Raw genomic sequence first — 27,655 nt, forward strand, 5'->3', positions numbered from 1 at the left:
AAATACCGGGTATTAATTAACGCGGTGGACTTTTATATGAATTTCCGTAAACATTTATCGAATCCGTTGGTTATTAAAAATAATTTTATTTAATACGATGTTGGGCTTTTGACTGCTGCGGTTAATTGGTATTGCATTTTCGACGCTTTATTTAGATAAAAAAATAAAAAAAAAAAAAGAAAGAAAGAAATGGCTGTTGCGATTCCGTGATTTAACCGGATAGAAGGCTCGGTTGTGCCGCCAGCAGCGGAAGGGAATTTCTGAAATTTATTTTAATCTAGAGAACTCATGAATTTTATATTCGCCAGACAATTTGTTTGTGCAAAATGCATACGTGCACAATGGCCGCGCAACTGGGATGATATCAGGCCTTATATCAACGCGCGGCTAAAACTAGATGAAGGTATACACAGGGCAACGCCGGAGCAATGGTTGCCATTAATGTGTTTCAGTACACCAGTGTGTCTCGGTGCCGTACTTTCCGCTCATTCATGCCCTCGTTCATTACTCCCGTGGGAGATGGAGCGCTCCCTTAATTTCGCGTCTGCGTGTAGAAGCGAGGCGCCTCCGCCTCCCTCGTTCCTGTCTAGTTTCCCATCGGTTCTCTTTGCTATTCCGCTGCTGTACCGACGTGCACCTACCCTATCCTATGGCCGATGTATCTTTGTCGCCCTTTATCCCCCGGCGTTGTGTTTACCCTCCCCCTCGTCTTTGTGATCCTCTCTCGTCGTTATCCGCCGCTCCTTCGACCCCGCGTATCGCTTCGAACCTTCCCTGCGTCCTCCTCCGTTCATTTCACCGAAATACTTACTTCTCTTCCAACATCCGACTACGGATCTTCCCTCTCCCCGTCTCTTCGTTATCGCTGTTTCGACTTCTCTCTCAACTTCGCCTCTTTATCTAACCTCTTCCGCCTCATTTTTTTTTTTTTTTAACAGTTGCTCCGATCCCCGCGCGACGATTTCTGTTTCTTTCGGTTTCCCTTCGATCGTCACGTACTCCGTTGTCGTTTCGTGTACTTATCTTTTGAATTTATACTTATGGAAAGCTCCGTGGAAGCTTTCGCGCAATTTTTCGTACTCTCTTCTCTTCTGCCGACTTATCGATCTATTCACTTCTCCGTCTTTCTAGTCTGTACTTTTCGCGAGCCAGGTTTTCTCTTTATCCGCAGAAGTTAGGCGCCAGTACTTACGGGCCGTTAAGCTGCAGACAGCATAAATAAATACGCGAATTCGGTTAGCCGGAAATTACGGCGAATGCCGGAGAGAGGAAGGGAAACGCGGGAAAATTCCGGAAAAGGGTGAGCGCTGGGCAAACGAATTTTCGAGGGGAGCTCCTGGTTTGTGTAAAAAGAAATGTCCATGCAAAACTCTCGAGCGGTGCAAGTGATAAAAATTAATTAATGTAGATTTAAAAAAATGTCAAAGTATACATAATTTTTTATATTAACAGAATTTTGTTCTTTTTTTTTTTATTTATCACAAAAAATCAGGTTAATCTTAATTGTAACTTTACTATTTTCAAGACAGCTAATTGAGTTTCGACCGAAATGTTAAGTGTCGTTAAGAAAATCCTCTGTTGAATCGCCGTTAAAATTATCGCGGCAAGGTTTATGGATTTGTAGCCGCGATTCGTCATAAACCTGACGCGTCAAATACGTCTGCGGCGGAACGCAGCCGAGGGTTTCTTGCACGGTGCTGCGAGACAGCTGCGATATTAGACGGCGGCGTGAATGAAGTGACGAACGAACGATCTGCGAGGATCGATGGGCGCGTTCGATTGGATTTCAGTTCTCACTTACGCGCGATATAGATTGATACGCGGTGCTCGACCGGTCGTTCATCTGCAATTTTACCGGAACCAGGAACCGAGGCGAGCGTTTGCCAATTCACGTCGGTCAGATTCTATAAACGTGCCCGTTCTCTCAACTCTCCCCTTGTGATTTCCCTCGACGAGGCGGTCCGAACGTGCCGTACAAGCGCAAATCGCTCTTCAGGGCGCAACACCAGAGAAATCAGATTTTTGCGAATGATTCTTTAAAGCTTCATTTCTAGTCAGTCGACAAAAGGCAGGTCCCGTCTCGACGTATAAATATTGTATCTGTTGCGTTTGCTTTCTCGTTGAATTAAATCCATTAAAATAAATAAAATATTATTCAGTATACTCCGCAAATTTTTAAAAATAAAGTTTGAATATAAAATAATTAACAATTTTTTTTTTTCGACTTTCTCGTTGCTTAATTTATCGTAATAAAGCAGTATTCGTTTATCGTAATTTCATGTACGAATTTAAAATGTACATAATAATTGCGTCTATGAAAGTTTAACGATGAAATAAATATTAATAAATGCGCCAGCTGTTACGATCCAATTTCACGTTTTATCTCGACGCGTGAAGTATGAGAAAGACGTGGAATTTTCGCGGAACGCGCTACGCACACGCAGAACGGAGCAATTTTTCGTGCGTGGACGATGGCAAGAGAGCACTCTTGCAGCTTCATCAGAACTTTCGTACGTGTCTCGAGTCCGCCGACTCTCTTTTCGCCGCTTTTTCCAACCCTTTCCCCCGATCCGGTCAGTTCTTTCCTGCCATATAAACGTGACTAACGACCAAGAAAGAGGCGGCGTGGCGCCGTCGAGGATACGCGGGATCTTGATATCGCCGCGACAGAAAAGCATTGTCCATTACACGCGCATGAATGTTACAAACGATATGATGCATCTTCGAGCCCAACTGTTTTAAACAGCGTGTTGAATATTATGAAATTTAATGAAACACCGAGATAAAACCGAGACGATTTTTACCTAATCTAAAAAAAAAAAAAAAAAATAAATAAATAAAAAAATAAATTTTTTAAGTAGCAAAATTAAAAAAGGACAATTAATTTACATTCAATTAGTCTCGTCGTTTAATTATCGAGATTGCACTTGCGCGTGTTTACGACGTAGTTGTATGAAGGAATACGTACGATATCGTCGCGAGGAAACGGAACGAGGGTGGATAAGAGTCGATGGGGGTGGTAGCGCGGGGTGAAGGTGGGCCAGGAATAAGTCTTGACACCGTCGTCGGAAAGTGCAAGGTTAGATTATAGCCGGCGACGGACAGACGGATCTATCGCGAACGGGCTAGCTGTTTGGGTGAATGAGTACACAGACGGAGGCCGGTCTCATAAAATATGCAGGCTGCAATCACGTCTCTTGAATGGAAAAGAGCGCGGGCGAGACTGGGGGAGGGAAAAAAAAAAAAAAAAAGGGAGCGAACGAGAGGGGGTGGCGGTGCATAGTCGAGTCGAGGGTGGGATGATGGCGTCGTTGGAAGCGGAGGGTGAAAAGGGAACGCGTCCCTATATACGTTTCGAAGTGCAAGACCCGCAATACTGCTGAAGCTGCGGGTCCGTATCCCGGAATCGCCGTGCTTGCGCTAGCAAAAAATGTTCATAACTAGCCAATCCCACTGTCGCATTGTGTCGACGGGCGGCGCATTTGCGAATTTGTGTGAGTTTTGTATACCCTGGAAGCGCGCCCTCGTCCACACACGACATGTGTTTTGCCCGAAGTCTCTTGACATCCGCGAGCACTTTACTGGTTTAAAAGTTGCGATATACCGACAGATTCCGATAAAAAGAAGAAGCATGTAGGAAAGTTTCGTTTTATTCATCGAACGCTAAAAAGTTGGGGGGGAAAATAGCTGTTGATATTGCTCTTTCATCGACCGCATGATAAATAGACACTTTTATCGGGAGACACGCACAGAGCGTTGACCGTGATTTTATGCGTTAACTTTAAAACTTGATCTCCGCATCGTGATTTAAAATGATAATTGACTGGCGGGTTGAAAACTGACAAAAAAAAAGAATTATTATTATATTACAAAAAGTTACTCAAACACTTTGGTGATAAAAATGTTTATATTTGAAATGTATTGCGTATGTGTCGTTTATTGTCGGAGAGGACTGCATTATCCGGAAAGTATAGCGCGGCGAAAAATTTCAGATATTGGTGGGAGTTCAAAGGGTCGATCAACTCTATAATCCCCCATGCTTTGAATTTGAAAGAAACCATTTAAATTGTAAATATCTGACCCAGATTCTCGCCTAGTGTGTGAGATGCTTTATAGAATCCCTTCGGTCCCTTCAATCACCCGGATGAAAATTCATTGATTGGCCACATTCGCGAAATACTGCCCTAGTAAAAAGATTCAATTTTCACCAACGCGAAGTATAGCATAATCTCGTTTATCATTAGCACGCGTATTATATCGTATATATTTTTACGTTGTATGTTTTATTCATTTTAAAATTGATACACCGACAAATTTTCACAGCCGCATAATAACATTTCTAATTTTTTTTTTTTCCCCCTTTTTAAGTGCCGACTACCGAATATTTTTTTGTAAAATATTAAAAGGTACATTATACCGGCAATCGTAAAATTGCATATTACATATCGCGCGCTCTATCACGTTTCTTGAATTTTGCATCGCGCCGTCTGTGTACGCATCAGTAGAATTTTCACTACAAGCTTAAAAACTATTATTTGCCCGACGTGTTTAGCGTCGGAAAGCAACGTCCCTTAAAAGGGCGGGGATAGTCTGGAGGATCCAGGAGGCACGGTCGTAAGGGGGATTCAAGCGTAGGCCGGGCTAGAGTGGCACCCACTTCTCGCTGAGATATGCATGAGCTGGCTGAAGTTACGCTACAACTACGCTGCTTACATAATATAAGCTCCCGAGGGGTCATCCTCGGCTACGAGGCACCCAGACTAACCGTCGTAGGTGCCGTGGGGTGACTTGACGATCACGTAGATGGCGATCCATTTGAGATTCTTTGCGCGCGATATTTTTTCGAGGATTCTCCTGGCGCGACGATTGTCGCATTGTTGCATTAAAACCGCAGTAACTGATCACTGTCGCTACTTTTTTTTTTTTTTCTTTTTTTTTCCTTTTTTTTTATGCGAAGATTGAAACGTAGACTCATCACCCTACTAAGGATCTTGAATTATTCAGGCCGGAATTTTAACACTAGTGACATTATTTATTTATTTTTTTTTTTTTTAAAGTATTACTATTTTTTTTAGTATTTCTTTTCGTCATGATATCGTCACCTGTGTTTCACTTATAATTTGAGACTTATAGAATCGTCGGTACACATCGCCGCAAATTAAAATACATTTACGGCGGTAATAAAGCGCACGCTTTTGTACATGTCCGCGCCTAAACTGCCGACAACCCTCGCGCAGTTACGACCGGCGGCGGCGGTAACGATGATTTCTCGAGGGGTAAGTTGCCCCGAATGATGGGCAACTTTTGGCTTTTCTCCGACGGGTTACACCGAGAATTTCAGACGGTTCGTTAAATTCATACGTACACGCCGTAAACACGCCGCCGTCAAACTTATACGCCCCGGCCGAAGTGCCCTCCTTCGTCGCGGCTTTTCCTACCGTGCAAAACTTTCCGGCAAATATTTATCGCTGAGCGGCATGTCCCGGGACGTGAGATCGACGCCGAGGAAGTCCCAGCCGATATCGAATATTAATACCTCAATTACGACACGATGTGCGACGCAACGCGATTGTTATCGCGACGGCCGGATCGACTCTAATAATACCGTTATCTCGCTTAATGGACCGTTAATGCATCTTTGAAGCGCTGCGTTTTCGATCATATAAATTCATAATGCGTAGAACAATCTGTCGGCCGCTGGAATTACGCCGACAGTCGGGAAACGTAATTAGCGCTAAAAAGAAAAATTTATGATGTTATTTATATTAAATTGTATATATTATGCGGATTAAACTTTTTATCGGCGTAATTAAAAAGAGGTATTTAATGAATGAGTAACAAAAATAATATTTGGTTCAAGGAAAATCATTATTGAAACCCGTGATTTATTTTATTCTTTTTTTTTCTTGTTCTTTTTTTTCTTTTTAAATATTCTTAAGCTTTTTTATACTGTATATCTAACGAAGAGAGATACCGAGAATTTCATAACATGATATATACGATTCGTAATCTCCGTAACTGTAAATTACAATTATTACCGCTACCGCTGGGCAGAAATTATAGAGATACCATTACGTATCGCGCTTATTACTCTTACCGCTACGCTCCTCGGCATACGGCTGTGTCCGACACTGCAACAGACCATTAACGAAGACAATTCGTGCTTTTAAGACCACGGTCTCGATAAGCCATCGGCTTGTTATCCAAGTCGCGAGATATCGCGCCATGTACGTTGGTATCGCGCAAAAGCGTCTCAAACAATTAAAGATTAAAAAAATTCACGTCGGTGTCCTGGTCGAGAGATTTAGTTCGCCGCTTACTTAATTATATCCGCATCGAGATTGTTATGCAAGAAATAACGTTACGCACTTTCTGCTTTCAGGTCGGGCGGTTGATGCCTGATGGCGCGGGCTGGAACGCAACGCTGGAGAAATCCTGCTCCAGAGTAAGTAGACTCTTGATTCACGGTGGGAATAAGCATGCGGTTCGCTATATTATGCACAGCCGACAGCGCACGGTACCGCGACGGTTCTCAAACGTAGGATTTCAGGCGAGCGTGCGGTCGGCAAAAGTGCCCGGGGGTGTAGAGGACTTTGGGTGGGAGAAAAAAAAATAAAGAAAAAAAAAAAAGGAAGGCGAGAAATGGAAAGCATTTCATTTATTTCGAAATCGCACTCGGTGCGCCTTGGCCACTTGGCCGCGCCATTCTCATTTCGAGTCTTCTCCCGGGATCTTTTGTGCCAGGTTTTCGCGAAGCAAGCCCGGCAAAAACGGGCGCCACTTTATATTTCGAAACTGCTGACAAACAAATGGTACTTCGCGAGCGGGGCCGCGCATCGATTTTCGCGCGATCTGGAAACTTGGCGGGCGCCACTTCTAGCTGAGAGTTCGACAGGAATGAGGAGAGAGAAAGAGAGAGGGAGATAGAACGGTGGTAAAACTTCCGGGGTCCACCGGCGGATTTGAATAAAGTCGAGGGTAGTACGCCGTCTCGAAGTTTTCCCCGGCGTGCCTTCTTGAAACCGGCGTCCGTGAGCCCTCGACCCTTTCTTCACCGCGGAGATGAAAGCCAACCGCGCGGATGAGCTCGACCAGCATAATGGAACGTAACTTTTCGGTCGGCTCCTCGCGTCGAGGATTTATTAATCGAAAAGGAGCGCTCGATAATTATCCACGTTTCGCCGGTATCCCTCGGCCGCATTACGTGAAACGACGTTTTATCGAAGCGTCGCTTTAATTCCTCTCGACACGAAAGCTAGCGCCGCGCGCGCTATCCGGTTACGTAACAACCCCCGGACGGTTCAGTTTGGCGTTAAATGCGACGCAGATTGCGATTATCTAACCCCGCGGATAGATGCAGATGTCCCGTCGCGTAATCAATCGCTAATTAAACTTTAATAGGCAAAGTCCGGATAACGTACGCCCGGCGATTCTCCTTCGACGTCGCGCGTCTCGTTACAGCAAGGAACTGCAGACAAGAAGAATAATTTTGCTTTGCTTGTTACGCGATATAATAGCGGGGGGGTCGTAAGGCGTTCATCGGGTCTGGAGATTCAGTTTGCGCGCCTAACCGAGGGCTCTTTGCGAGCCGGTTTCCTCGAAGGATCAGAAAATTGCCTCGCCTCGTGACGAAGGATCCGACGTGCACTCGCCGGTGTGTTGCCCGCTTCGGCGCCGGGGCTCGATAAGGCAGACCCCGGAACCCTAGCGGTATCTTTGATCAAAGACGTTCCTTCGATTGGACGCTCCGACGTGATTCCAACGATGAATAATTGAGAAGCCAACTTGGTGCAACTTTTGCCATGCCCAGCGCTGTTCCATCAAAACCGTCCGACGAGAATCGAGCGCTGGGTCTCTTCCCGGTCGCGATATCCGCGGTTATTTTCGAGTGGGCTGATAATTTCGTATAAAATACACTTTCCCCGTGGAAAAAGTCCCGGATACCCGTGCACAATTGCCGGCTAAGAAATTCAATCGCCTTCTTTTCTCATGTAAATGCTAAAATCATACTTCTGTCACGTTTCCTTTCCCCTTCGGAATTTGGAATTGAATGGCAAAACTGCGCCGGAATAAAAATCGTATCGCGGTCTCTTACCGGCTCCGCCCTCCGTAGTTTTGCCGTCGGTCCGGAATGTAAATCGCCCTAGACTTAAAAAGGTTCCGGGCACAAGTGTTAGGCAAAAGGGTTGATTTCGTACGCACGCCGCCCCCCCCCTTTTTTTTTTTTTTCTTTCGCGCCGCTCGTGTCGCGCATGAAAAAGTTTCTTTTGTCAGGCTTGTTATGCACCCCTGCGATGTTCACGTCCGCGAGAGCAAGCAAATACATGTCTGAGAGGAACAGCCGTTGGGATTTTAATATTTTACCGACAGAATTCAATTATCGCAGCTCTTGATTTCTTTTTTCCATTGGCTTATACGCGACAGTTGCGGAATCATCGACTGTGGAATCGGAAAAATCGATCGCGACGATCTCGGGTTTTAACATCCGGCCGATGGTCCCTTAATTAAAACGTCAGGGTGTCCCTAGATGTTTTTAATTACTAATCGATTGCGAATTATTTATTTACCATGTACTTGCGTCCCAATAAAAATGTATATCAGAACGAGCGCCCGGTGCGCAATATTGATATCTGGTTCGTAATCGACGCCGCGGCGTTTCAAGAACACGGCGGTTTCGTTTCGCTCGCTCTTTTTCCTCGCCGGTGTTTCTCTTTGCGATCGTGCCGATTACGGGGGAATAGGCCACTTCGTGGTCGCGTTAGTTGACCGCACCGAAACGAGAGCGACTCGATGGAAAGGAGGACGGCCGGAAGCGATAGATGAATCTTCTTCTCCGCGACGCCGATTAATACGATCCGCGAGCTGGATTAATCGCCGCCGTTGCTGCCGCGCGGCACAGACATATCGTGTGCGCGGGCTAATTAACTACTTACGGAACTTTCAGACGACCTGACAATCAATCGGACGGCTCCGGTTCTCCGAATAACGTATTCGGAGGGCTCGGCTGTTTCTCGACGGATCGCAGACGGCTCGCGACATCGAGCCGCCAGTCTTTTCACGTCTTTTTAGAATTTTTCGCAGTTAGCTTTGCTATGCGTACACTCGCGAATTGAAGATCCGAAAGATCGACTTCGACGCGTGCGAGATCACGAGGTGTTACAAGAAACGCGCGTTCTGCGCGAAAATTTAACGCTTTTCACTCGGTATTTTTTTTAAGAATACTCCCGTTGTTGCTTTTTTATTTTTTTAACGTTAAATTTAACGAACAGCTTGAATAAAATATAACAGCTGTGCCTAACGCGTTAAGTGGATAACATGCTGAATTAAACGCGATTATTAATTTCATTAGTTACTACTCTTGGTGGCTGTCAAATTAATATTTCAACAGTCCACGTAAGGCGTGAAATGATCAAAATCTACCTTACACGATTAATTTCAAACGCAACAGCGGTAATTGCGCTTTCGGTTCGCTCCGTCACAATGATAAGTAAGCAAGAATCGCACGATCTCTCGAAATGCGAATAAACGATTGCCGTTGAAGGAAGAGCCAACGGTGTCTCCCTCGCATTGTTCCACGTTCACGTATTTATACACCCGCGGGTGAAAGATGATTGCTGGCCCGAACGGAGGTCTGGAATTCCGAAAGTAGAACGGGCAATTACAATTATTCGTGGCAATTGCAATTGTTCTTCCACGTGTAGCGCGCGGCTGAAATCTTCTCGATAATTACGCTTTCGGGCAGGATTGTCTTTATCATTAACGCGGCAGGAAACTTTCCCATCAATAAAAGAAACGCGTCTGCGGTGTAAAAAACCGACCGTCGGGGACGAACAGGTACGCGGCTATTCGATAGCCGGATTTAAATCCGCTTAAAGCGTTGATTACTCCGCGAACGTGCGTTATAGAGATGTTCGCGAAGGCCGCTGTCCTTCTCTTGCCACCGAGACACACGGGAGGCCTCGATAACAGGGCTCGCGCCGGGAAACGTGCTACGCGATGCAACGTGACGTAATGACAGCTGACCGGTATCTCGATGACGGATCGTTAACAGCTGATCGTAACGACCGGCGAAGCATTACGCGGATTCCACCTGCAATTTCACGCTTTACGCATCCGCGGCGCGCACCGTCTTCCCCGAGGATGAATCGCCGATACGCGATGTTTCTCTATCGCGCGTATGAAAATTGGCGACCGCGTCGAACAGATCTATTATCGGTGCCATCTTTCCGTGACTTTAACCACGTGAGTGACGGAACTTCCGATCATTCTTCGCACCTCGTTCACCGGTGATTAGCGATAGTAAATCCGATCGCGGAGTGACGAGGCGAAACACGCTGTGTTAGAAACGAAGTCAGATTTTTATTTGCTTTTTAAGGTTAATATTATTTTTGATATTTATTTTATTTTATTTTATTTTATTTATGATTCATATGCACGATTTATCACGTGCCGACTGTACGGGAAAATTAAATCGGGACTGTACTGTTTTCATCAACGTGTTAATAAGTTGGGAACAAACCGTCGGGTCGGAGACAATCGAATGTAGATAACGTATATTTCCGTGGGAGATAAACTGTCGTGATAACCATCGTTTCGACATATGCACGCCGAAAACTGATCGATCGGTCGCGAGTACTGAAATTGAACGTGCATGGTGCATGTGCGGAAGCGGCAAAGCCGTTGCGTGATCGGTCGTGTCAAACGGAACGGAACCCACGGCGCTAATTAGAAATTAGGTTAACAGCCGGAAATTGCAAAATGTACTCGGGGGGAGGTTGGGAGAGGGGGGGGGGGCGAATATGCGACATCGTCAATCGATTCGCCGTCGATGATTTCGATGAAAGGCCATCAACCAAAAAAAAAAAAAAAATCTAGCCTCGGTTGTAATATTTAAATATTTCCAATCGCGAGTTTATTAGTCCGCAATTTTTCACCCTTTTGTGTAAAAATATCTGCGTGTAATATCAAAATTTTTTTTTTTGTATTTGGACTCGTACGCGTCTGGGTTTTATTGAATCGACAAACGGATATAAAGCTTAACGAACTATGCGGTAACGGAAGGAAGTAATTGCAAAATTGATTCTCGGGCATCGATCGGCGTGCAGAACGGTAGGAATTCTTATTTATCAAGTGACCCGTAATCGATGGTTTCTCCGTTAAGCTCTCCCGCGACGGTAGGGTGCACGTCGGAGAAATCAAGCGCGCCCAACTAGTCAGGCGAATGATCAATCGCCTGGAACGTATCAGCTCCGCGCTCTCCCGTGTGTGGATACACGAAGTAACGGACCGTTCAAAGATCAATGCTGATCGATGACGCGAGCAAGCACACTATTCGGTATTCACAGGTCGTACCGAAAGACACACGTGGTTCTGCATGTGTGCGCGGCTCCATTAATATTTCGGAACGTGCGGCAAACAGCAATACCGCAATTATCTCGCGGATGAATACTAATAAATACTAATAAATGAACCGTGGAAGCAACGAGGTAAATTATGTTTTTTATTAATTTTGCATGACTCGCTTGTTTATTATTTTATTTTATTTTTTAATTTTTAATTTTTAATTTAATTTTTTAATTTTTTTTTTTTTTTAATTCGCTAACCACTTTCATTTTTCTTTGTAAGGAAGAGTATTAGACATTGTAGTCGTACAGGAGCATGCTTGTATCTTGAAATGTTATTTCTACTTTTACATCGTTATTCGAATCAGCGCAACAACTCGAGTATTACTCTTGATCCCCTCAGGGTAGTTTGCAATTACATGAAACGTAACAGAAAAGTTCGCTCTGACTCGTCTTTCGCGTCAGCGTTTGCAGCGGCAAAATTGTGAAAAATTTTTACGTAACCCGCTTACGGATAATCGAGTATGAATGTTATTTCGAAGGAAAGGAAAACGGATCAGGAAGCAGACAGACATTTGTCTCAGCCATGAGGAACACATGTTCGTTCTCTTAGAAAATATTCTAATATTCTATCTAGATCTTCACGTTTATCGAATATTGTTGCCGGTGCATCGAAAGAAAAATTAAAAATGAAAAACTCCGACGGACGTTTAATAAAAAAAATATTTTTACCTAGGCGGTTTAAAAATCGCGAGCTGCGCTTGCATGAAAATATAATGGAGCATTTAATTTCGGTGTTTTACTACGTTTGAAGTTAATTTCTATCTCGGGGAGGAGTTAGTGTTTTGCGAAAAATAGTATCACTGCCCGAATGGCCTTTTCTCCTTACGTTTTATCGCATTACGCTTTTACCGGCAGATTACTAGCGATTCAATAAATTAACCGCAATTCGGATAGCTGAGGCGTCCGGGGTGCGAGTTAATTTCTAGCAAACAGAGCGGCCTGGTCGCTTAATCCGTTAATTAGACTCGTAATCTCGGAATCAGTCTGTTGCCTACGGCGTCTGTGAAAATTCTCAAGATCCTGTCGGCGAGACGAGAGAGGGGAAGAGCGAGGGTTTCTCGTCGAGGGATACTGATAGAGTTCGTAGAAGGGTCGGCAGTTTGCTCATCCACTCGAGCCCTTGTTATTGGATCTGTTACTGGATAGAGTTTCGTTCCTTCCACTGCTTCGCAAAACACTCTTTCGCTTCATTCGCAGGATGAACAGTAGTCTAGTTTTACGATTTCGACTTTGCCGGTAATGAATTTTTCAAAGAAACAGATTACCGTTCGGTAGTAGCCTCGGGTAAACTCGATAATTTCTAAAATAAACGCGCTTATGCTTCGAATAAAATTGTTTATTACGTCAATTTACTTACGTTCGCATCAACATTTTTTTTTTTTTTTTTGGTTTTTTTGTCGCAACTAGGTACTTATTTGTCAGTGGATATTTAATAACGAACCGTTTTATCCAGCTCTATTTTTAAGGGATTACGCGCGGGACCGAGGGTCAAATATAATAAGATGATTAAATTTCAAAGAGCAATTTTGTTTGAAATTTAGATTCAATGATTCTGCGAATTAAACGTCACGCGTTACGAAGAGAAGTATAAGGTTCCTTCATCCGCTTGTTCGTATTCTATTTATTACGCCGTTTTAAGTATTCATCTCAGCCTCGCGGCCCGTTAAACTTGATTTGCAATTTCAACGTTGGATTAAAGTCTTCCTCGCCTTGCCGGATGGTCTAGCGGAAAGATATACTCTCCTAAGATCCTTGTTGCGTCCCTTGTGAAACAATATCTTTACATCCGAGAGAAAGAAGGCGAGCAATTATCTGTTGGAGCAGTAAATTTCATTAATTGAAAAACTCATTTGGTATCCTTTCATATTTCACTTTTAATCTAAGCAGCGGTGGAAATTGATTGGATTTTAAAAGAAATAATTGAACGATTGATTCAAATTATACATATTGTTTTAAATAAAAATTTTAATTCCTTTCTTTTTATTTATTTATTTTAAAGTAGACGTTACATTTAAAATGATATAAAAAATGAACGAGCTGGACGAACAGAACCAATCGGCATCGCGGAAAAGCGACAGCAATCGAACAACAATCAATCCTCTGTATTTTCTTTTAAATAATTTTTTTTTTTTTTATGTCATCGCTTAATGCCTCTCATTTTTATTTAAGAGTAAATGTCGAAGGAACGGTTAACAGGAAGTGACGAAAGTTTTATCGAGATACCGAAGGCGATTAGTGATGTCGGATTAAATCTCGTTAATTTCGTTTTACAGTTTCGATCGGGAAATAAAGTCATCTCTGAATAGTCAGGGCAGATAGCCGGTGATAGGGTTTGTTCTCCCAGCTTTCGTTACCGAAGGTTCAAGTGGCGATGCCGTAGTCTTCGTCGCGACACTCACAGCTCTAACTAACTGCGTTCTCGCAACGATTATTAGTTTCGTTACAACGAGACCCGCATAAGTAAAGTCGTGAAAAAAAGGAAAAGTTCGATATCGTCGATTAAGATTCGGGAACCGTTGTTGTTATCGTACGTTGAATAATTGCACGGTTCCGTTCGACGGATCCATTGCGCGAAATACGTGACATTTTAACCGCCGAAGCAACAAAAGCATTGTGCGCACGAAATAACGAAAAATCCTAAATGGCGGGATGGTTTTCGGGCTTATCGAGCGAGAATTTTCCGTGCGACAAACTAGCGGCTGTTGCTGTCCGTCAGACACAATACCTCGATGTTCCGTTACAAAGGATTATTTCATAGCGAGATTGTTCCGCGGCGGTTATGCGGTCGCGCGCTTTCGAGAGAACGGGAGAGAATTACTCTGTGCAAACTCGCGTCTTTATCCTCGTCCTTCGCGAGCTCGAATTTCATTAATCTTTTTTTTAATTTTATTTTTGTTACGTAACAAGATCTTTTTATTGTCCCAATCTCAGCATAATAACTCTTGTTACGATGACGCAAACGCTTTCCAGTATTTTGATTTAATTGAAGGAATCAGACTTGCTTGTTCTCGACATAATCTGTACAGAAAAAGAAATAAAATAAAATAAAAAGAAAAAAAATAGTCTTGGACTAGAAACATTCTCGTATATAAGCAAAACAGTGCATTAATTTAAATATATATTTAAATTAACCCGATCGTTATTTTGCCTTATGCATAGGAGTAACATTTTTATTGAATTTGTTAATTTTTTTTTTCTCTCTGTGCGTTGCTAAGGTCACCTATTACGTTTCGATATCCTCCATCCATTCATATTGCGCTTGATAGGTGATCAATACTGGTCATTGTGTCACTCGCATGTATCATTCGTAATATAGATTCCAGCAAATTTCACGCCAAGTATATAATCCGCGGTCTATTTAACGATTTAATCGTGTTTGGGTTATGACAGTGATTGCCACTATCCGGTATACAAGCGTGCAATAATTCTCCGCGTTAACAACGAATGCGTTATATTCATATAATGACTGTGCCTGTATCGCATGCCGCAAATTACTCAAGCAAATTCGTGCGTTTCACGTGTGCATCACGGGAGAGTGGCGCGGCCATATTTCTTCGCTTGATAACATTGATAATACACGATTCGCGTTGCCGAGAACGCAGGTAGCGGCGAGCGATTCGTGATTCATGGAGACCTACTCTGTGAAAATAAAATATATAAATCTTATCCAAGGACAAACAATCCCAGATAATAATCGGTGAAGGTAATTTCGGTAAATTACTCTACGGACGATAATAACGTGAAGCGGCGCGGCGCAAAAGCGGAGCTTCGAATCCGCGAAAAACAAATTATCCGGTCATCGGTGTGTAATAAACTGCTTTGTTTGCCGGCGCGCTGAACGGTTTCGAAGCCGCGCGTAGGAATTAAAGCGATAAGGCGAAGTTTTCCGAGCAAGATCTCGTATCCAAAGTGGAACGTACTCTTTCGAGAGATGCCCCCCCCGTTCTCTTCGGCAGGCAGCCTCTTCTCTCCGCGAGCATCGAAGTTTCATTTATCGCCGTCCCCCTTCGGCTACGTGTTCCCCGCGGAACAATCCAATTTACGATCGATCAAACTTTACGACACTTTCGCGATTCTTAGAGGGGTGTCGTTCGTCGTCTGACTGGTCTACGTACGTACTACTGGGGAACGCGCGTCTACCCCGTGAACACCTCGTATCGCCGTAAACCGTAAAGTATCGTGCGATCTGTACTTGGCAACGACGACGACGACGACGACATATGCGCTATCGCGCGAATACGTCGCATGTCTACGGGACATTGAGAAGCAAGGTCTGCCAAATGCCGCTTCCTTCTCTCGCTGGCAACGCACGGAAATTTTTTTTTCTTTTTTTCTTTTATAACCATTCGCGAAATAAATGAACCCCGGCGTCTCAAATCGTTATCTTTCGCGGTACGCGTGACTTTTAGGTGTTTGAAACGTTTCGGAAATTTAGAGTCTTTAGAAGAGCTTTTATTAAAATATTAAAACTTGCGGTATCAATAAATATATATATATATATATTTTTTTTAATTTAATTTTTTTTTGTTTTTTTTTTGTGTTTATAATCGAACTTCTGCATGAAAGTCTTTGAGATACGCTTGCCTCGCGTCAAAAGAACACCCTATCGTTATACCATATCGATCAATTCGGTAGCGCGACTGGCGAGCCTTCAGGGCACAGCTGCGTAAGACTCCTCGTACATAGCTGGTCAGAATTCGAACATTAGCGAGTGCGTGTTGAACGGACGTCTCACGTAAACCTCAGCAATCCGCCGAACAGGATTTGGCATCGTGATTGGCTACAATTTTCCGTGGTGGTCGCGCGTGGCATTCCGAAAAAGAAAAAAAAGAAAAAAAAAAAAAATTTGCAATCGATGCACGCCCGAAAAAGCTCGTAAACGTTACGGTAGCGCGCACACGCACACAAGTCGCGAAAAAGGGCCGGTCTTCCTGCAGATAGTCGCGTCCCCATCGGAACACACACACACACACACACAACCGCGGTCGTTACGCGAATAACATTCTCGCTTGCGCTTCGATTACGCGACCGCAATGGCAATGTGCCCCCTCGCGAGCACAGTGGCCTCGTTATACCGTTCGCGTCTGTGTAAATTGCCGGCCGCCCTCTGATATCTGCGTTAGGATCGCGCGCCGCGTCCTCGCGATTTATAAAACGAAATTGCCAGCGGCACGTGCAGCGAAAGCGTACGCGCATACGCGGCGCCCTTTCTATCCGCGCGAGCTCGAACATAACGCGCTAAACGTCACCGGATGAACCGGCCGTCCAGCGCGGCTGTAAATACATATCCGTGCATATCGGTGATTATTCAGCAATTTGAAGTACTGTTCCATCATATTCTCGTTTAACTGGTCACGTAAGCGACTCGACGTGAAAAAGCTCCGGTCAAATAGCTTCCGGGTAAATACTCGGCAAAGTACGAACTGCGTCGGTAATTTCTCGCCGCGGCGGCTACTTTTGCCAAGTAATTGAAAGATTCTTTACTATCAAAGTTAACCGTGCGATTTCGAAGCAATCGTCCCGATTCCGTCTCTACTTTACGTCCCCGCTGTTCTTTGACCGCGCTGCTAACCGGCAGAAGTCACGAGGAAATCAACTCGTTCCTTCTTTCAAGCTCGCCTTTGATACGTGTAACGAGGCCGCGGCGTTTCCCCGGCCGTCGAACGGTTTGTTCCTTTTAACGAAATTAGCTTCCGAGAGAGCGTAAAGTCACACGCGTTTGCACCCGCGTTCCCGCAAAAGCGTGCTCCACGTAGTAATTAAACGATCGCTGCGGTTCTCGGGCGCCACCGATGCGTCATTTATATCGCCGTCGAAAATCAAACCATTCCCTCAAACGCGAATTTCGTTCGGTAAACATTCGAGGAAAATATCTTTTTCGTCTTCGTAATAAATTGAACGTCCAGTAGTTAGCTCGGAATATTACAGTGCATTTTACGAGTCAAGCTTCTGTTGAGAAGAGTAGAATTTCGTGCCTGTCTGAAAAATTTTACTGAACAAAATGTAGATCTCTGGATACAATGGATACGTGTTTAAGATCAGGTCATTGAAATTTTCACGAAGCTTTCGTTCGCCGGGGGTCAGGTTTCAAGATATCTATCTCGAACAACGGCGTCCACGACGACGTCATTACTCAGCTTCCCTCGGATCGCCTAATTAACGAGCTCTTCGAGATCTTCGTGCCTCGGCTGCAAGCGCTCGAGGTCGCAGAGTCGAGAAACGCGGTATATAGTCCGCGTATAGTCCGCCGACATTGCGCCTCGTCGCGTAAAAACGGCCGACGGCGAAATCGCAATAAACAATGGGTCCATGCGCACGGTTGCTCACTTAATTAGCATGCAGCGTGCCGCTCTTACAGGTCAGTAAAGTAACCTGAAATGAAAGAGGCTCGGAATACTGCGAGACTAGAGTTCCTCGAGATTCCGATACCGAGAACGGCGGGAGCGTGATCTCGAGTGTGTCGAACGGATAAAATAAATAATTAAATAAATAAAAAAAAAAAAAGGAAAAGAAAATCTTGTTGCGAAATATCTCTGCTATAAAAGTCACGTAGCCGTATTTCCCCGCGTTCGTCGAGCTCCAAGTTGAGGGATTTATCGTCGCGCGTATTACACCGCGGAAGATTCGAGATCGTGGCAGGGGATGAAGATTATTGGGCAGAGTTATCGCTGAAAAATAGACGCGAGACGGCGGGAAGCGAGGGCGAAGGCCGGGTTGAGATTTTAAAATACCTTCGGCGTGCAGCGCGATAGGTACACGTGGCTTGATCCGGATGCGATATTAACGACGATGCTTTTCGAGCTAATGCGATTCCTGGTGTCTACTAGGATTTTCAGTGCTGTCAATTACCGTTTAAAGTGACGTTGCCCGGTACCTGGGTATGTGTAGGTGCCCACGTGAGGGCACTGAACTTCCGCGACCCGATGCCGAGGCGCGATACGGACGGTGAGTCGCGGTCGGCGGCTCGCGACGTTCTCTCTCAATTGGAAAAATTGACCATCGCGTTTTTTTTTTTTTTTTTTTTTTGCCATACCAAAGTCGAACGTAGCTGTCGGTGTGTGAAGAAGTAGCCGCTGCACCGCCGGCCGTTGAACCGAGAATGTTAACCTTTAACGTACGCTCGTTCTGGATCCCCTATTATCCTCGACGCCGCCTTTACGGGATATAATTACGCTCGAGTTACCATTAAGAATTCACGAGCACGTCGTCTACTCGCCCGTCGTTTTCCCTTCCGTGCGAAGAGGGAAGACGACGGCGGCGAGGACGACGAAGACGCGGTTTGCTGAACCACTGAACTAGTTTCGCGTAGAGGCAAAGAGGAGGGCGCAAATTGCTTTCTCGCGCCGTTTTCGTAAATACCGCCGTCAGTTTGGCGCGAAATGCCAACGATATTGCTGGATGCTGCGACGTATCGATGTTATTCATGAGATAGATTGGTAAATGTCTCGTCGTGAGGTTGCTACACTCGTGGGGTGTGACTGGATTTTGAAAAAGGATTTTGTACGACAGAAATCCTTTCAGTATTCTACTCGATATAAATCTCAAGGCAGGGAGATACACTGTTTTTTTTTTATCTCGTTACATACGTTTTATATTTACGTAAAATATATATTATTATTTTTTTTTTTTTTTGGTGGCGACTTCAATAAACAGAAAATCAAATCGGTATTTAAAATTCCGTTTTAATTATATCTGATTTTTAAATCAAATTAAAATTTTTCTTTTTGTTAAATAATTTTAATGAATAATTTTGTGAAGAACAACTCGGTAATAGCGGGCTAGATTTCCACGTAAACAATCCTTTATCTTATCAATAAATCAGAATTTAATTTACCGTGACGATGTAATGTCGCTGATCTAAGGCAGGTTTCTGCCTTAGAAAGAGCATACGGGCGGTTGTTTCTGCTTATATTCAAATGAGCTACTCGCTGCAGCATGATGCAGTGCTTAGGTATTAGCGACTTTAGTACGAGCGCTTGCATCCGCGGTTGCAGCTCTAATTGGTAGCGGCAGGATAGAGTGAAGCGTGTCTCGAGTTGGGAATTATTTAGTTTAAGGAAGAATTGCGATATCTCAAAGCGTACATTTGAACGAGCCGTATCGCGCTTCCATCATCTTGATAAGAGCGTTTCGAGAAATTCAAAACGGTTGTGAGGTTTCACGTTTGTCCGTCCTTTTATTTTGCAATTATTTTAATTACAACCGAATATTAAACAGATTTTTTTTCTCTTTAAATAACATTCTTACTTTTTTAATTATATGGTTAATGATTAAACACTAGCTAGATAGTTACTAAAATAACAAATACTCACTCGGGTATGTATAACTTGAACAAAATATTGTTTAAAATAATTTTATTTTTATCAGTGCGCGCGTAAATAATTTTCTAGAAAAATAAGATTATCTCGAAAGAGAGAAAGTTCTTATTCGTGTATCTCTCTGCAAGTTATTGAGAACAGAACGGGAAAATAACCGGGACACCGAAGTTTAGATTATCGGAGCACCGATTAAGGGTTGAAGAAGCTCTTGCCGATATATACGTAGTGAGCAAAGTTTTAAGAACCCCATTTCGCACAGAGATCCAAGAGCATTTCGAGGATATTTCGTCGAAACAACGTACCGGTGCGGTGCATTAGCGTCGTTAAATTAACTCAATAGAGATACTTTGCTTTAAAGATTTTCACAGGTGTGTCTAATTCGCTGTCTTTCGATCCCTGAGTTTATCAAAATTTAATTACGATTAGCACAAAGACAGTGTAACGCGTAAAAAAAAAAGAAAAAAAAATTATATGCTTCCAAAAATTAATTTATTTTTAAGACCTCACGATGCGTTGCCTCAAAAATCCACGAACCGATGACCAATTCGAGAGAGGAAATAAATAGATACGTGACGTCGAATTCCCTCAAGAAAACAATTGCCAAAGCTGAGACCCTCGGGGGTTTACGTTATCGGTCGCTATCGTATAAGAAATCAAGATGATTAAAACGCTACGCTGGATGATAGACGTGAACTCGCGCGAGACTCTGCCTCGTTTATCTCACGCGAACGTCGAAATTTTATAGCGCTTATAAACGGCGGTAAGTGCGACGTTAAAGCTGCTCGTGTTCACCGGCGCGTCGCGGCATTTTTGCTCGGGACGCCGCTCGTCGCGGCAAATTGCGCTCGATATATTTACCGGCATCGTCGCGAGCGTCGAGATATCACTGCGTGGCGGATACGCTCCGCCGCTTCTTTTCGCGTCCGACATAAGTTGAGAAATTTGCACGTAATTTCTGGTTACACCTGAGCCGACGCGTGATACGCGGTCGGCGAGCGAGATGAATAGAGGAAAAATCACGCGGGAGGGAAATCCACCGGGATATATACGGCCGGGAGGGAAGGCTCCTTGATGAAAACTTAACAATATGCGGCGCGCGTGAGGTTGATTAAACTTGCAACGGCCGTATACTATCTTACATTGAAATGAATTAGCGGAACGTGTAGCTCTTGTCAAGTACCGCGAGAACATCCCGCTCAAGCCGTCTCTTCTTTATTTAAACTCGTGTACGAAATTATCTTTTTCGTTTAACATTACCTGCGAAACCGTTCAAGTTATTTACACCTGTCGAAAATTCCAATACCGAGATCGTTCTCGGTGTCGACGCTCGCGTTATCAAAATGTAGTCGCTGAGAATTAGAGGGATCGTTTATCAATTTCTAGGATTTGTTTAAACTAAATTACGTATTTCGGCGAAGAAAGATTAGAAGCGAAAGGAGGGAGAGAGAACGCTAAATTAATTATATAAACTGTTTCCAGCTATGTGCCGGGGCTGGCCTAATATTTGAGCACTCGAAGGACTCATTTCTCGTATGCATACAGCCGAAACTTTTAATCGCCCGAAGTAACGACGTTGAAATTACGATCTAATAGCAATAGCGAATGAATTCACGCGCAAATTCGTAGTTTCACGAAGAAGGATCATCGAGCGCTTTAGCTCGGGACTTAATCAGCTTAATCTGTATTCTTGGAAACGGAGAAATTTCTTCTTTCCCCGAGCGAGTCCTTATCTCGTGTTATTATTCTGTTTTAGCGTTCCGCGTAAAATGGGAGAAGACATCCAGATTCCCAATGGTGATATTTAATATCTCGCGCTAGCTTAATTCTGCATAGCTACCTTTTTATCGTAAAAGCATACAACTGTTCAATTTTTAAAACGTGTAATATATATATATATATATATATATATATATATATATATATATATATATGTCACATTTAAATATTTCTTAATTTGCAATAATTTACGATACTTCGGCTGATAGAATTTTTTTTATTAAAAATTGAAGACTTACATAGTTTCGTATTATTAATTTTTCTTCGTGTCTTTTTTTTTTTTGGAGTAATGTGGTTTACGAGTTTTCTTTCACCGTTGTCTTATCTAACGTTTATATTCTTCGAGAAGTAGGCTTTTCGTCAAAAGCTGCCCGCGAAACCAATTACCACTTCTTACTCCTGTAATTTTAAGGAGAGCGCCTGATCGATATGAAACTCTTGCTGCAACGAGGGCAAGTAATTTCGACCGGATCAAATACAAGCCGGCTGCTGTTGCACCTTGGATTAACTGCGCGGTTTCTGCGCAATGCGATACCTAATCTAATCCGCTTGCGCGAGCTCGAAAACTAACGTCGTCATTAATTACCGGCCGCTACCGGTGCCCGCGCAATAATGCGAATGCACGTAGAGCTATTTTATTGCACGAATTTAGTATCTTGACGTATTTGTATGAGTTATTGCGTGATAAATTCTAGAAGCATCGACCCTCCATCCATTTTTCCGTTAGCGACAACTGGGACTTTAATTTATTACTCCACGGCGTTAACTGTGCAACTTAATAATTAATCAAGGAAATTATATTAAAATCGAATTTATTACGAAGACGTAACCGCGGATCGGTCGCCGTCTAGAATGCAGTTTATATTACTGCAATAATGTGGACGCAATATCTGTAACAGATTAGATTTGCAATTAATTAACCGGCAGCATTGATCATCAATTAAATCCATAATTAATTACTCAACGGTATCGATCACCGAATAAATCAATACCTCGCCCGCTTCGTATTAGGTTTAGACTGATTGACCTAATTTCTCTGACGCTTTCTCTCTTCGACCTGCTCTTTTTTTTTTTTTTTTTTTTTTTTTTCTTCTTTTTTTTCAACCTTCCCCAATTTATTCTGACGGTACACATACGCGATTAGCAAACTGTCATCCGAGCTATCGGCTCGGGTTATCTCCGCGAGCCGTTTCGGAATACACTGGAACGGTAAAGGAAAAAAAAAAGAACCGTGTACAAGTATTCTTTTGATTTCGCTGGCCCGTCTCTTCCGCAAGTTATTCCTCGAAAGTAACGTCGCGTAATTATGCGTCAGTAGCAGCGGTATCAGAGGCGAGCGAACGAACTCTCTTAGCCGGCTCTCTTAGCTGCTTGTTATCCAAGGGATAATCGAATACGTGGTGTACGCGAGCGTGCACTTTCTGCGGCAAAATTGCATAATTCGCCTCCTTCCCTCGCCCTCTAGTTAATGATTTGACGTAGGCAGAGCTCCCCGGTGGCTTTTGTATTCAAATAGCTACGAATAATTGGCGCTCGCTTTAAACAACCATCGGCAGAACACTTAGTTAATGAGCTCGTCGGGATATCTCGCTATATCGTCGCCGGTACGCAGGCAAACGCGCGCAACGGTGCGTAAAGAGTCTTGTTAAAAGAAGCTCCGCTCTCGCGTAGATTCTCTCTCGGCAGCGACATTTGAAGCTAACGGACGGAGGATGACGGCGCAAAGATGTAGAAATCGGGGAAGAGCCTCTGTTCAAAGATGCGATTTCTACAGTTACCGGTGAAGAGCCACCGTCTCGCCGGTGAAACTGCGAGTCTTTGCTACGAATATTGTATAAAATATTCCCGTAACTCTCTATTGTCTCTCTTCCTTCTCGCTCTTTCCCCCTAAGATGGTTCGCAGGTGTGTCCGACGAAGGTCCATCGCTAAGAGGGCGGGTTTCTTCCTATAATAACTCGGGCGATGAAAAATTCAGCGCGATCGAACGGAAAACGGTGGGTGGCTTCCGCCCGAGCGGAGGAGATGCTTCTCTCTTCGCGTTCCCCGAGGTCTTTCTCCCAACTCGCTAACACGATAAAGCTTTCAAAAATGGAATCTCGCGGATTACGCGAGGTGGGAGGGGGGGAAGGGACGTAATGACGAACCCGGTGCCGTCCTCGAGCGTCCGCAAAACTTTTCGCCGAACCGACGGCACGTCGAAGAGAGAGGAAATCGATTATCCGTCGAAATACCACCCCGAGATATTCGTCTACGCGTTCCCCCGTCGCGCTGCTTCTCCCTGGGATAACTCGATAAAGAGTTTCGGCCCGGTTTAGCCCGGGCTCGGATATGATTAGGCCATCAGCTAACGCGTTAACACGATTTGCCTGCCGGCGGGGCCCGTGCGCGGGGGGGAGGGAGGGATTCCCCCGTTACTTGATGGATTAACCGCCGCTTATTTCCGGTCCGTAGCGCCCGCTATATCGAGATTAAGAGTCGTGCCATCGACGTCGAAGGTTCCACGTGATGCGGTCGCTCCAGCGGAGCGCATCAGCGCGCGCTCGTGATGTAATCGCGGCAACAAGCTCAATCTCGTAGTGTATCACGCGGTATGTCGTGATTGAAATTCCTCGTTTGAAATGGGAGCGAAATAACAAATTATCGATTCGATTATACCGCCGCAGACCCTCCCGTCTACTGTCGTGCTCTATACGCCGCGGATCTTCGGCGATTCTTTAATTCATAATTATATTTATAATTTTTTTTTTAATTATAGAACTTTGCGTGTTTTCTTTACAGATTCAGATATTTTACGATTTACCTTCGGTAAGTCGCTATGTGATATATATGTCATATGTTCGATTTTTGAACTCCCGTTTCAGTCGAGGAAATTTGATGGCGTCCTATTACTGTCCGCACACGTTGGGCGTCGCATAAATTAGTCAGCGGAAATTAGATATTAATTCTGATCGGGAGGAGAAAGCGGGGAGTGGTTGAGATCTCGTGGAACGTATCACGTTCGAGGATTTAACGAATAGCGCGATTCACGGCTGCCGATCGCGTTCAATGCTCGGGGAGCCGATCGAGGCGCACCCATACCTCGCCCTTTATAATACCGCTCTTGCGAGGAATCCTTCTCTCTTTATCTCTTCGCCTATCCATCACGCGCGCTTTTAAACCGATCAACGTCATAATTCAGGTTATCGTCCTCACGCCAGGCTATCCATCCCTCCATCTCGGAAGGAATATTGCATACGCGAGCGAAAACCTTTTTAATTCGGCGTGATTAAACGCGAGGAACCACGCGATTTCAGAGATATTGCTAGAGAAATATGCAACGCGAGGCAAACCTCTAAATATGTAAATTGCGTTAGAAAATTTTAATTGGTACTGTAATAACATTTACTTTCATAGACGTACCCGCGATTAATACCCACGTTAAACCTGCGCGGAGTGCTTTTGATACAGAGAAATTTTTTTTCATCGTACAATCGCCAATTTTCAAAAGGAAAATCCTCGATTTTTCGCTCGTCACGGAAAACTATATTGATCAACCCGCGTCGCAAGTGTGCCGTAAAAATTACCTTCATTTTAAGCGCATCTTATTTGCGCACTTTTATATCCTTCTCTAAAATAAGACTAAAAAGATTTTTTTTAATTCAAGAGAGAAACCTAAAAAAAGATCTTCTGACGTACGTCGAGAATATATTAATAAAGTGCCAAAAAAAAAATCTCTTAAAGAAAAAAATATAAAAAATAAAAAAAGAAAAATCTCATCTAATATTTAAGTAAGCTCGGAATACATTTTGAAACAATTTTTTAATATTTTTTGGCGCACTCGAGTCACGTTTGTACCGCGTACGTTCGCTCGCGATCGTAATCCGCGTAGCTTCGATCGATTTCGGTGACGCGTGACGTGCAGCCTCCGGCTCGCCGGTGTAGCTCGATATTGCTGGACCGTGGCCCGCGTATCTGGGTCAACGACGACGGCCCATATTATGCCACATACGTGCGTCGTGCGCATAAATCCACGCACACCGCGGTGCAGCCGCGTGGGTGATGCGTGCGAGCGACTCGGCCGATCGCGATCGTGTTATATGCGCGGGGCAGGTATGGCCCGCACACCTGGCCGTGATCGACGAGAGTTCAGCGGCCAATAAAATCACGATCAATCCGTTATCGTCGGAGCTTCCGTCTCGAATAGGTCCAGTTTCGACGATGCCGGCCGACCGCGGCCTCCATTCGACGTTCGTTTTGTGTCGGATTAACGTCGTAAAGCGCGCCCAGCATCCGCGTTTGCAAAGCGCGTTTTCGCGAGGCGGCGATCGTTGAATTCTGCGCGCCCGGACGCTCGAAAGTAATTCTATTGCTTTTGAACATCGCGAATATTCATCCTCCTTTTCGGCACATACGTTGAAACTTTCGACGGGGAAGCATTTGCCAGGTAATATCGCGCCGTAGCAAAAGGATCGTTTTACTTTCACCTTCCGCCGTCGCGGGAAAAGCATCCAGCCCCGACATCAGCGGATTCAGCAGCAAAATCGTTTCTGTCTCGTCACATCGAAAGTTAGAAATCGTTTTCCCCATTTGTAAAAATGTTTCTATATGACTCTCGCCCCGCGAAACTGCATCGCGGGACTAAAAGTATTTTACTCGGCGATTCAATAATAAATCGCTGTGTCAATATTCGAGATAACTTTCCATTTTTCACGCGCCTTCGACGGAGGTCGGACTTGGCAATTTTTAGTATTTTATAAATGTGTCGGGATACGGATCGAGTCGCTCATTTATTTACCTTTCGACTCGCGGCTATTTTATTACTTCATTTATCATTCATTAATTCGCGATGTTAGAAAAAAAAGTTCAGCTCGACTTTTAGCGTCGGGTCGGCTTGAATGGCCCGACAATTTGCCAAATCGTGAGTAAATCCTATCGATCTGCGCTGCAATATAAATTGTCGCTCTCTCGCATTGTTGCCGCAAAAGCCTTTTCGGGGCAACCGAGACAACTTTCGCGTCCCCGGCCCGTGTTTGCTCATTCGCGGAATGAACGCTCGGACGGACCTCGAGACCACCGTGCCGTTTAAATCCCGATGATCGATCGCTCGCGGGAGCACGGTCGGATTATCCTAAGCCGGGATTTCATCGCGGGCAACGTTATCACCGTGAATATAGAGACAAGAGTGACTCCCCGGGCAATGATAGCCCGCGCGCGTCCTCCCCTCCCCTCTCGAGTTTATAAGCCACTTAAGTCGCTAATTTGCGAAACGTCTGATCGCGGCTGAGATGCATATAACTTGCCGGATATATGGCCGGGAAGTTTGAGCGGGGGACTGCTCGTGAAATATTTCAGGGGCCCGCGCGTAAGCGTCGATTTTCCGAACACCCTCGCAGGAAAATGTAATAGATACGCGTGGAATATAAACGCGCGTAATGTACGCCGTGTATTATATAATACAAAAATATACATAGCATTGTTTTTCTTTTTTTTTACATTGTTGCAATGTTTTGATGCATATAAAGCGCGTCATCGGGATTCGTGCAATGATTCAGGATCATGTGAGGCAACCGTCACACTAGGCGACGAACATCAATATAACATGAGAGGAAAATAACGTTATGACGTCAAATATTATATAGCAGGGCTGAATATTTTTCTCAACATCGTTATTTCGCCGCGTGTGCTGAAAGGTAATACCGTCGGTCCAATTTTCGACTAGTAATAATATACGTTGTAGAAAAACAATCCCAAATTGAATATCATTTATTAAACTCATTCGTAATGGAGATTCGCGAATCGGGGGCGCGACGCAACACATCCAAGGTTCTTTTTTTCTTACGAACGCGAAAGAAAAAGACAGAGATATAAATATAAAGACAGACGCGATCATATTTTTTCGTTCGTTCCTTTAAAGTTTTCGAGCTCGTCGGCGAAGATGGATGCACTTATCTCGGTCGCGATCGGATGCAGATTTGGTTAAGCTGTAACGCGTGCTTTACGGGGCGAGATGACGAAGAAGCCGGGGGACCAGCTGGCCGGGGAGATAGACGGCGAGGAAGGCGCATCGGATTATGCGAATTAATTCCGAAAGTGCAAACTCTTTTAGCTTCTTATCTCCAAGACCGACTTAACGAAACCCCTTCTGCTTTGGTTTTCCTTGCATACATAATGAACGC

The 27,655-nt window shown here is 44.2% G+C and overlaps 1 protein-coding gene across 3 annotated transcripts in view; it reads left to right on the forward strand.

Moving 5' to 3' along the window:
* LOC139103975 (uncharacterized) overlaps positions 1 to 27,655 on the forward strand; it is a 139,079-nt gene that overhangs the window by 55,754 nt on the left and 55,670 nt on the right. For all 3 annotated transcript variants that reach the window (XM_070659185.1, XM_070659194.1, XM_070659176.1), the window contains one exon: positions 6,383 to 6,445. In XM_070659185.1, coding sequence (XP_070515286.1) covers positions 6,402 to 6,445 — 44 coding nt within the window. In that variant the 5' untranslated portion in view covers positions 6,383 to 6,401. The remainder of the gene's footprint in view (positions 1 to 6,382; positions 6,446 to 27,655) is intronic.

The sequence above is a fragment of the Cardiocondyla obscurior genome, linkage group LG01, assembly GCF_019399895.1.
Source record: "Cardiocondyla obscurior isolate alpha-2009 linkage group LG01, Cobs3.1, whole genome shotgun sequence".
In the NCBI taxonomy this organism is placed as follows: domain Eukaryota; kingdom Metazoa; phylum Arthropoda; class Insecta; order Hymenoptera; family Formicidae; genus Cardiocondyla; species Cardiocondyla obscurior.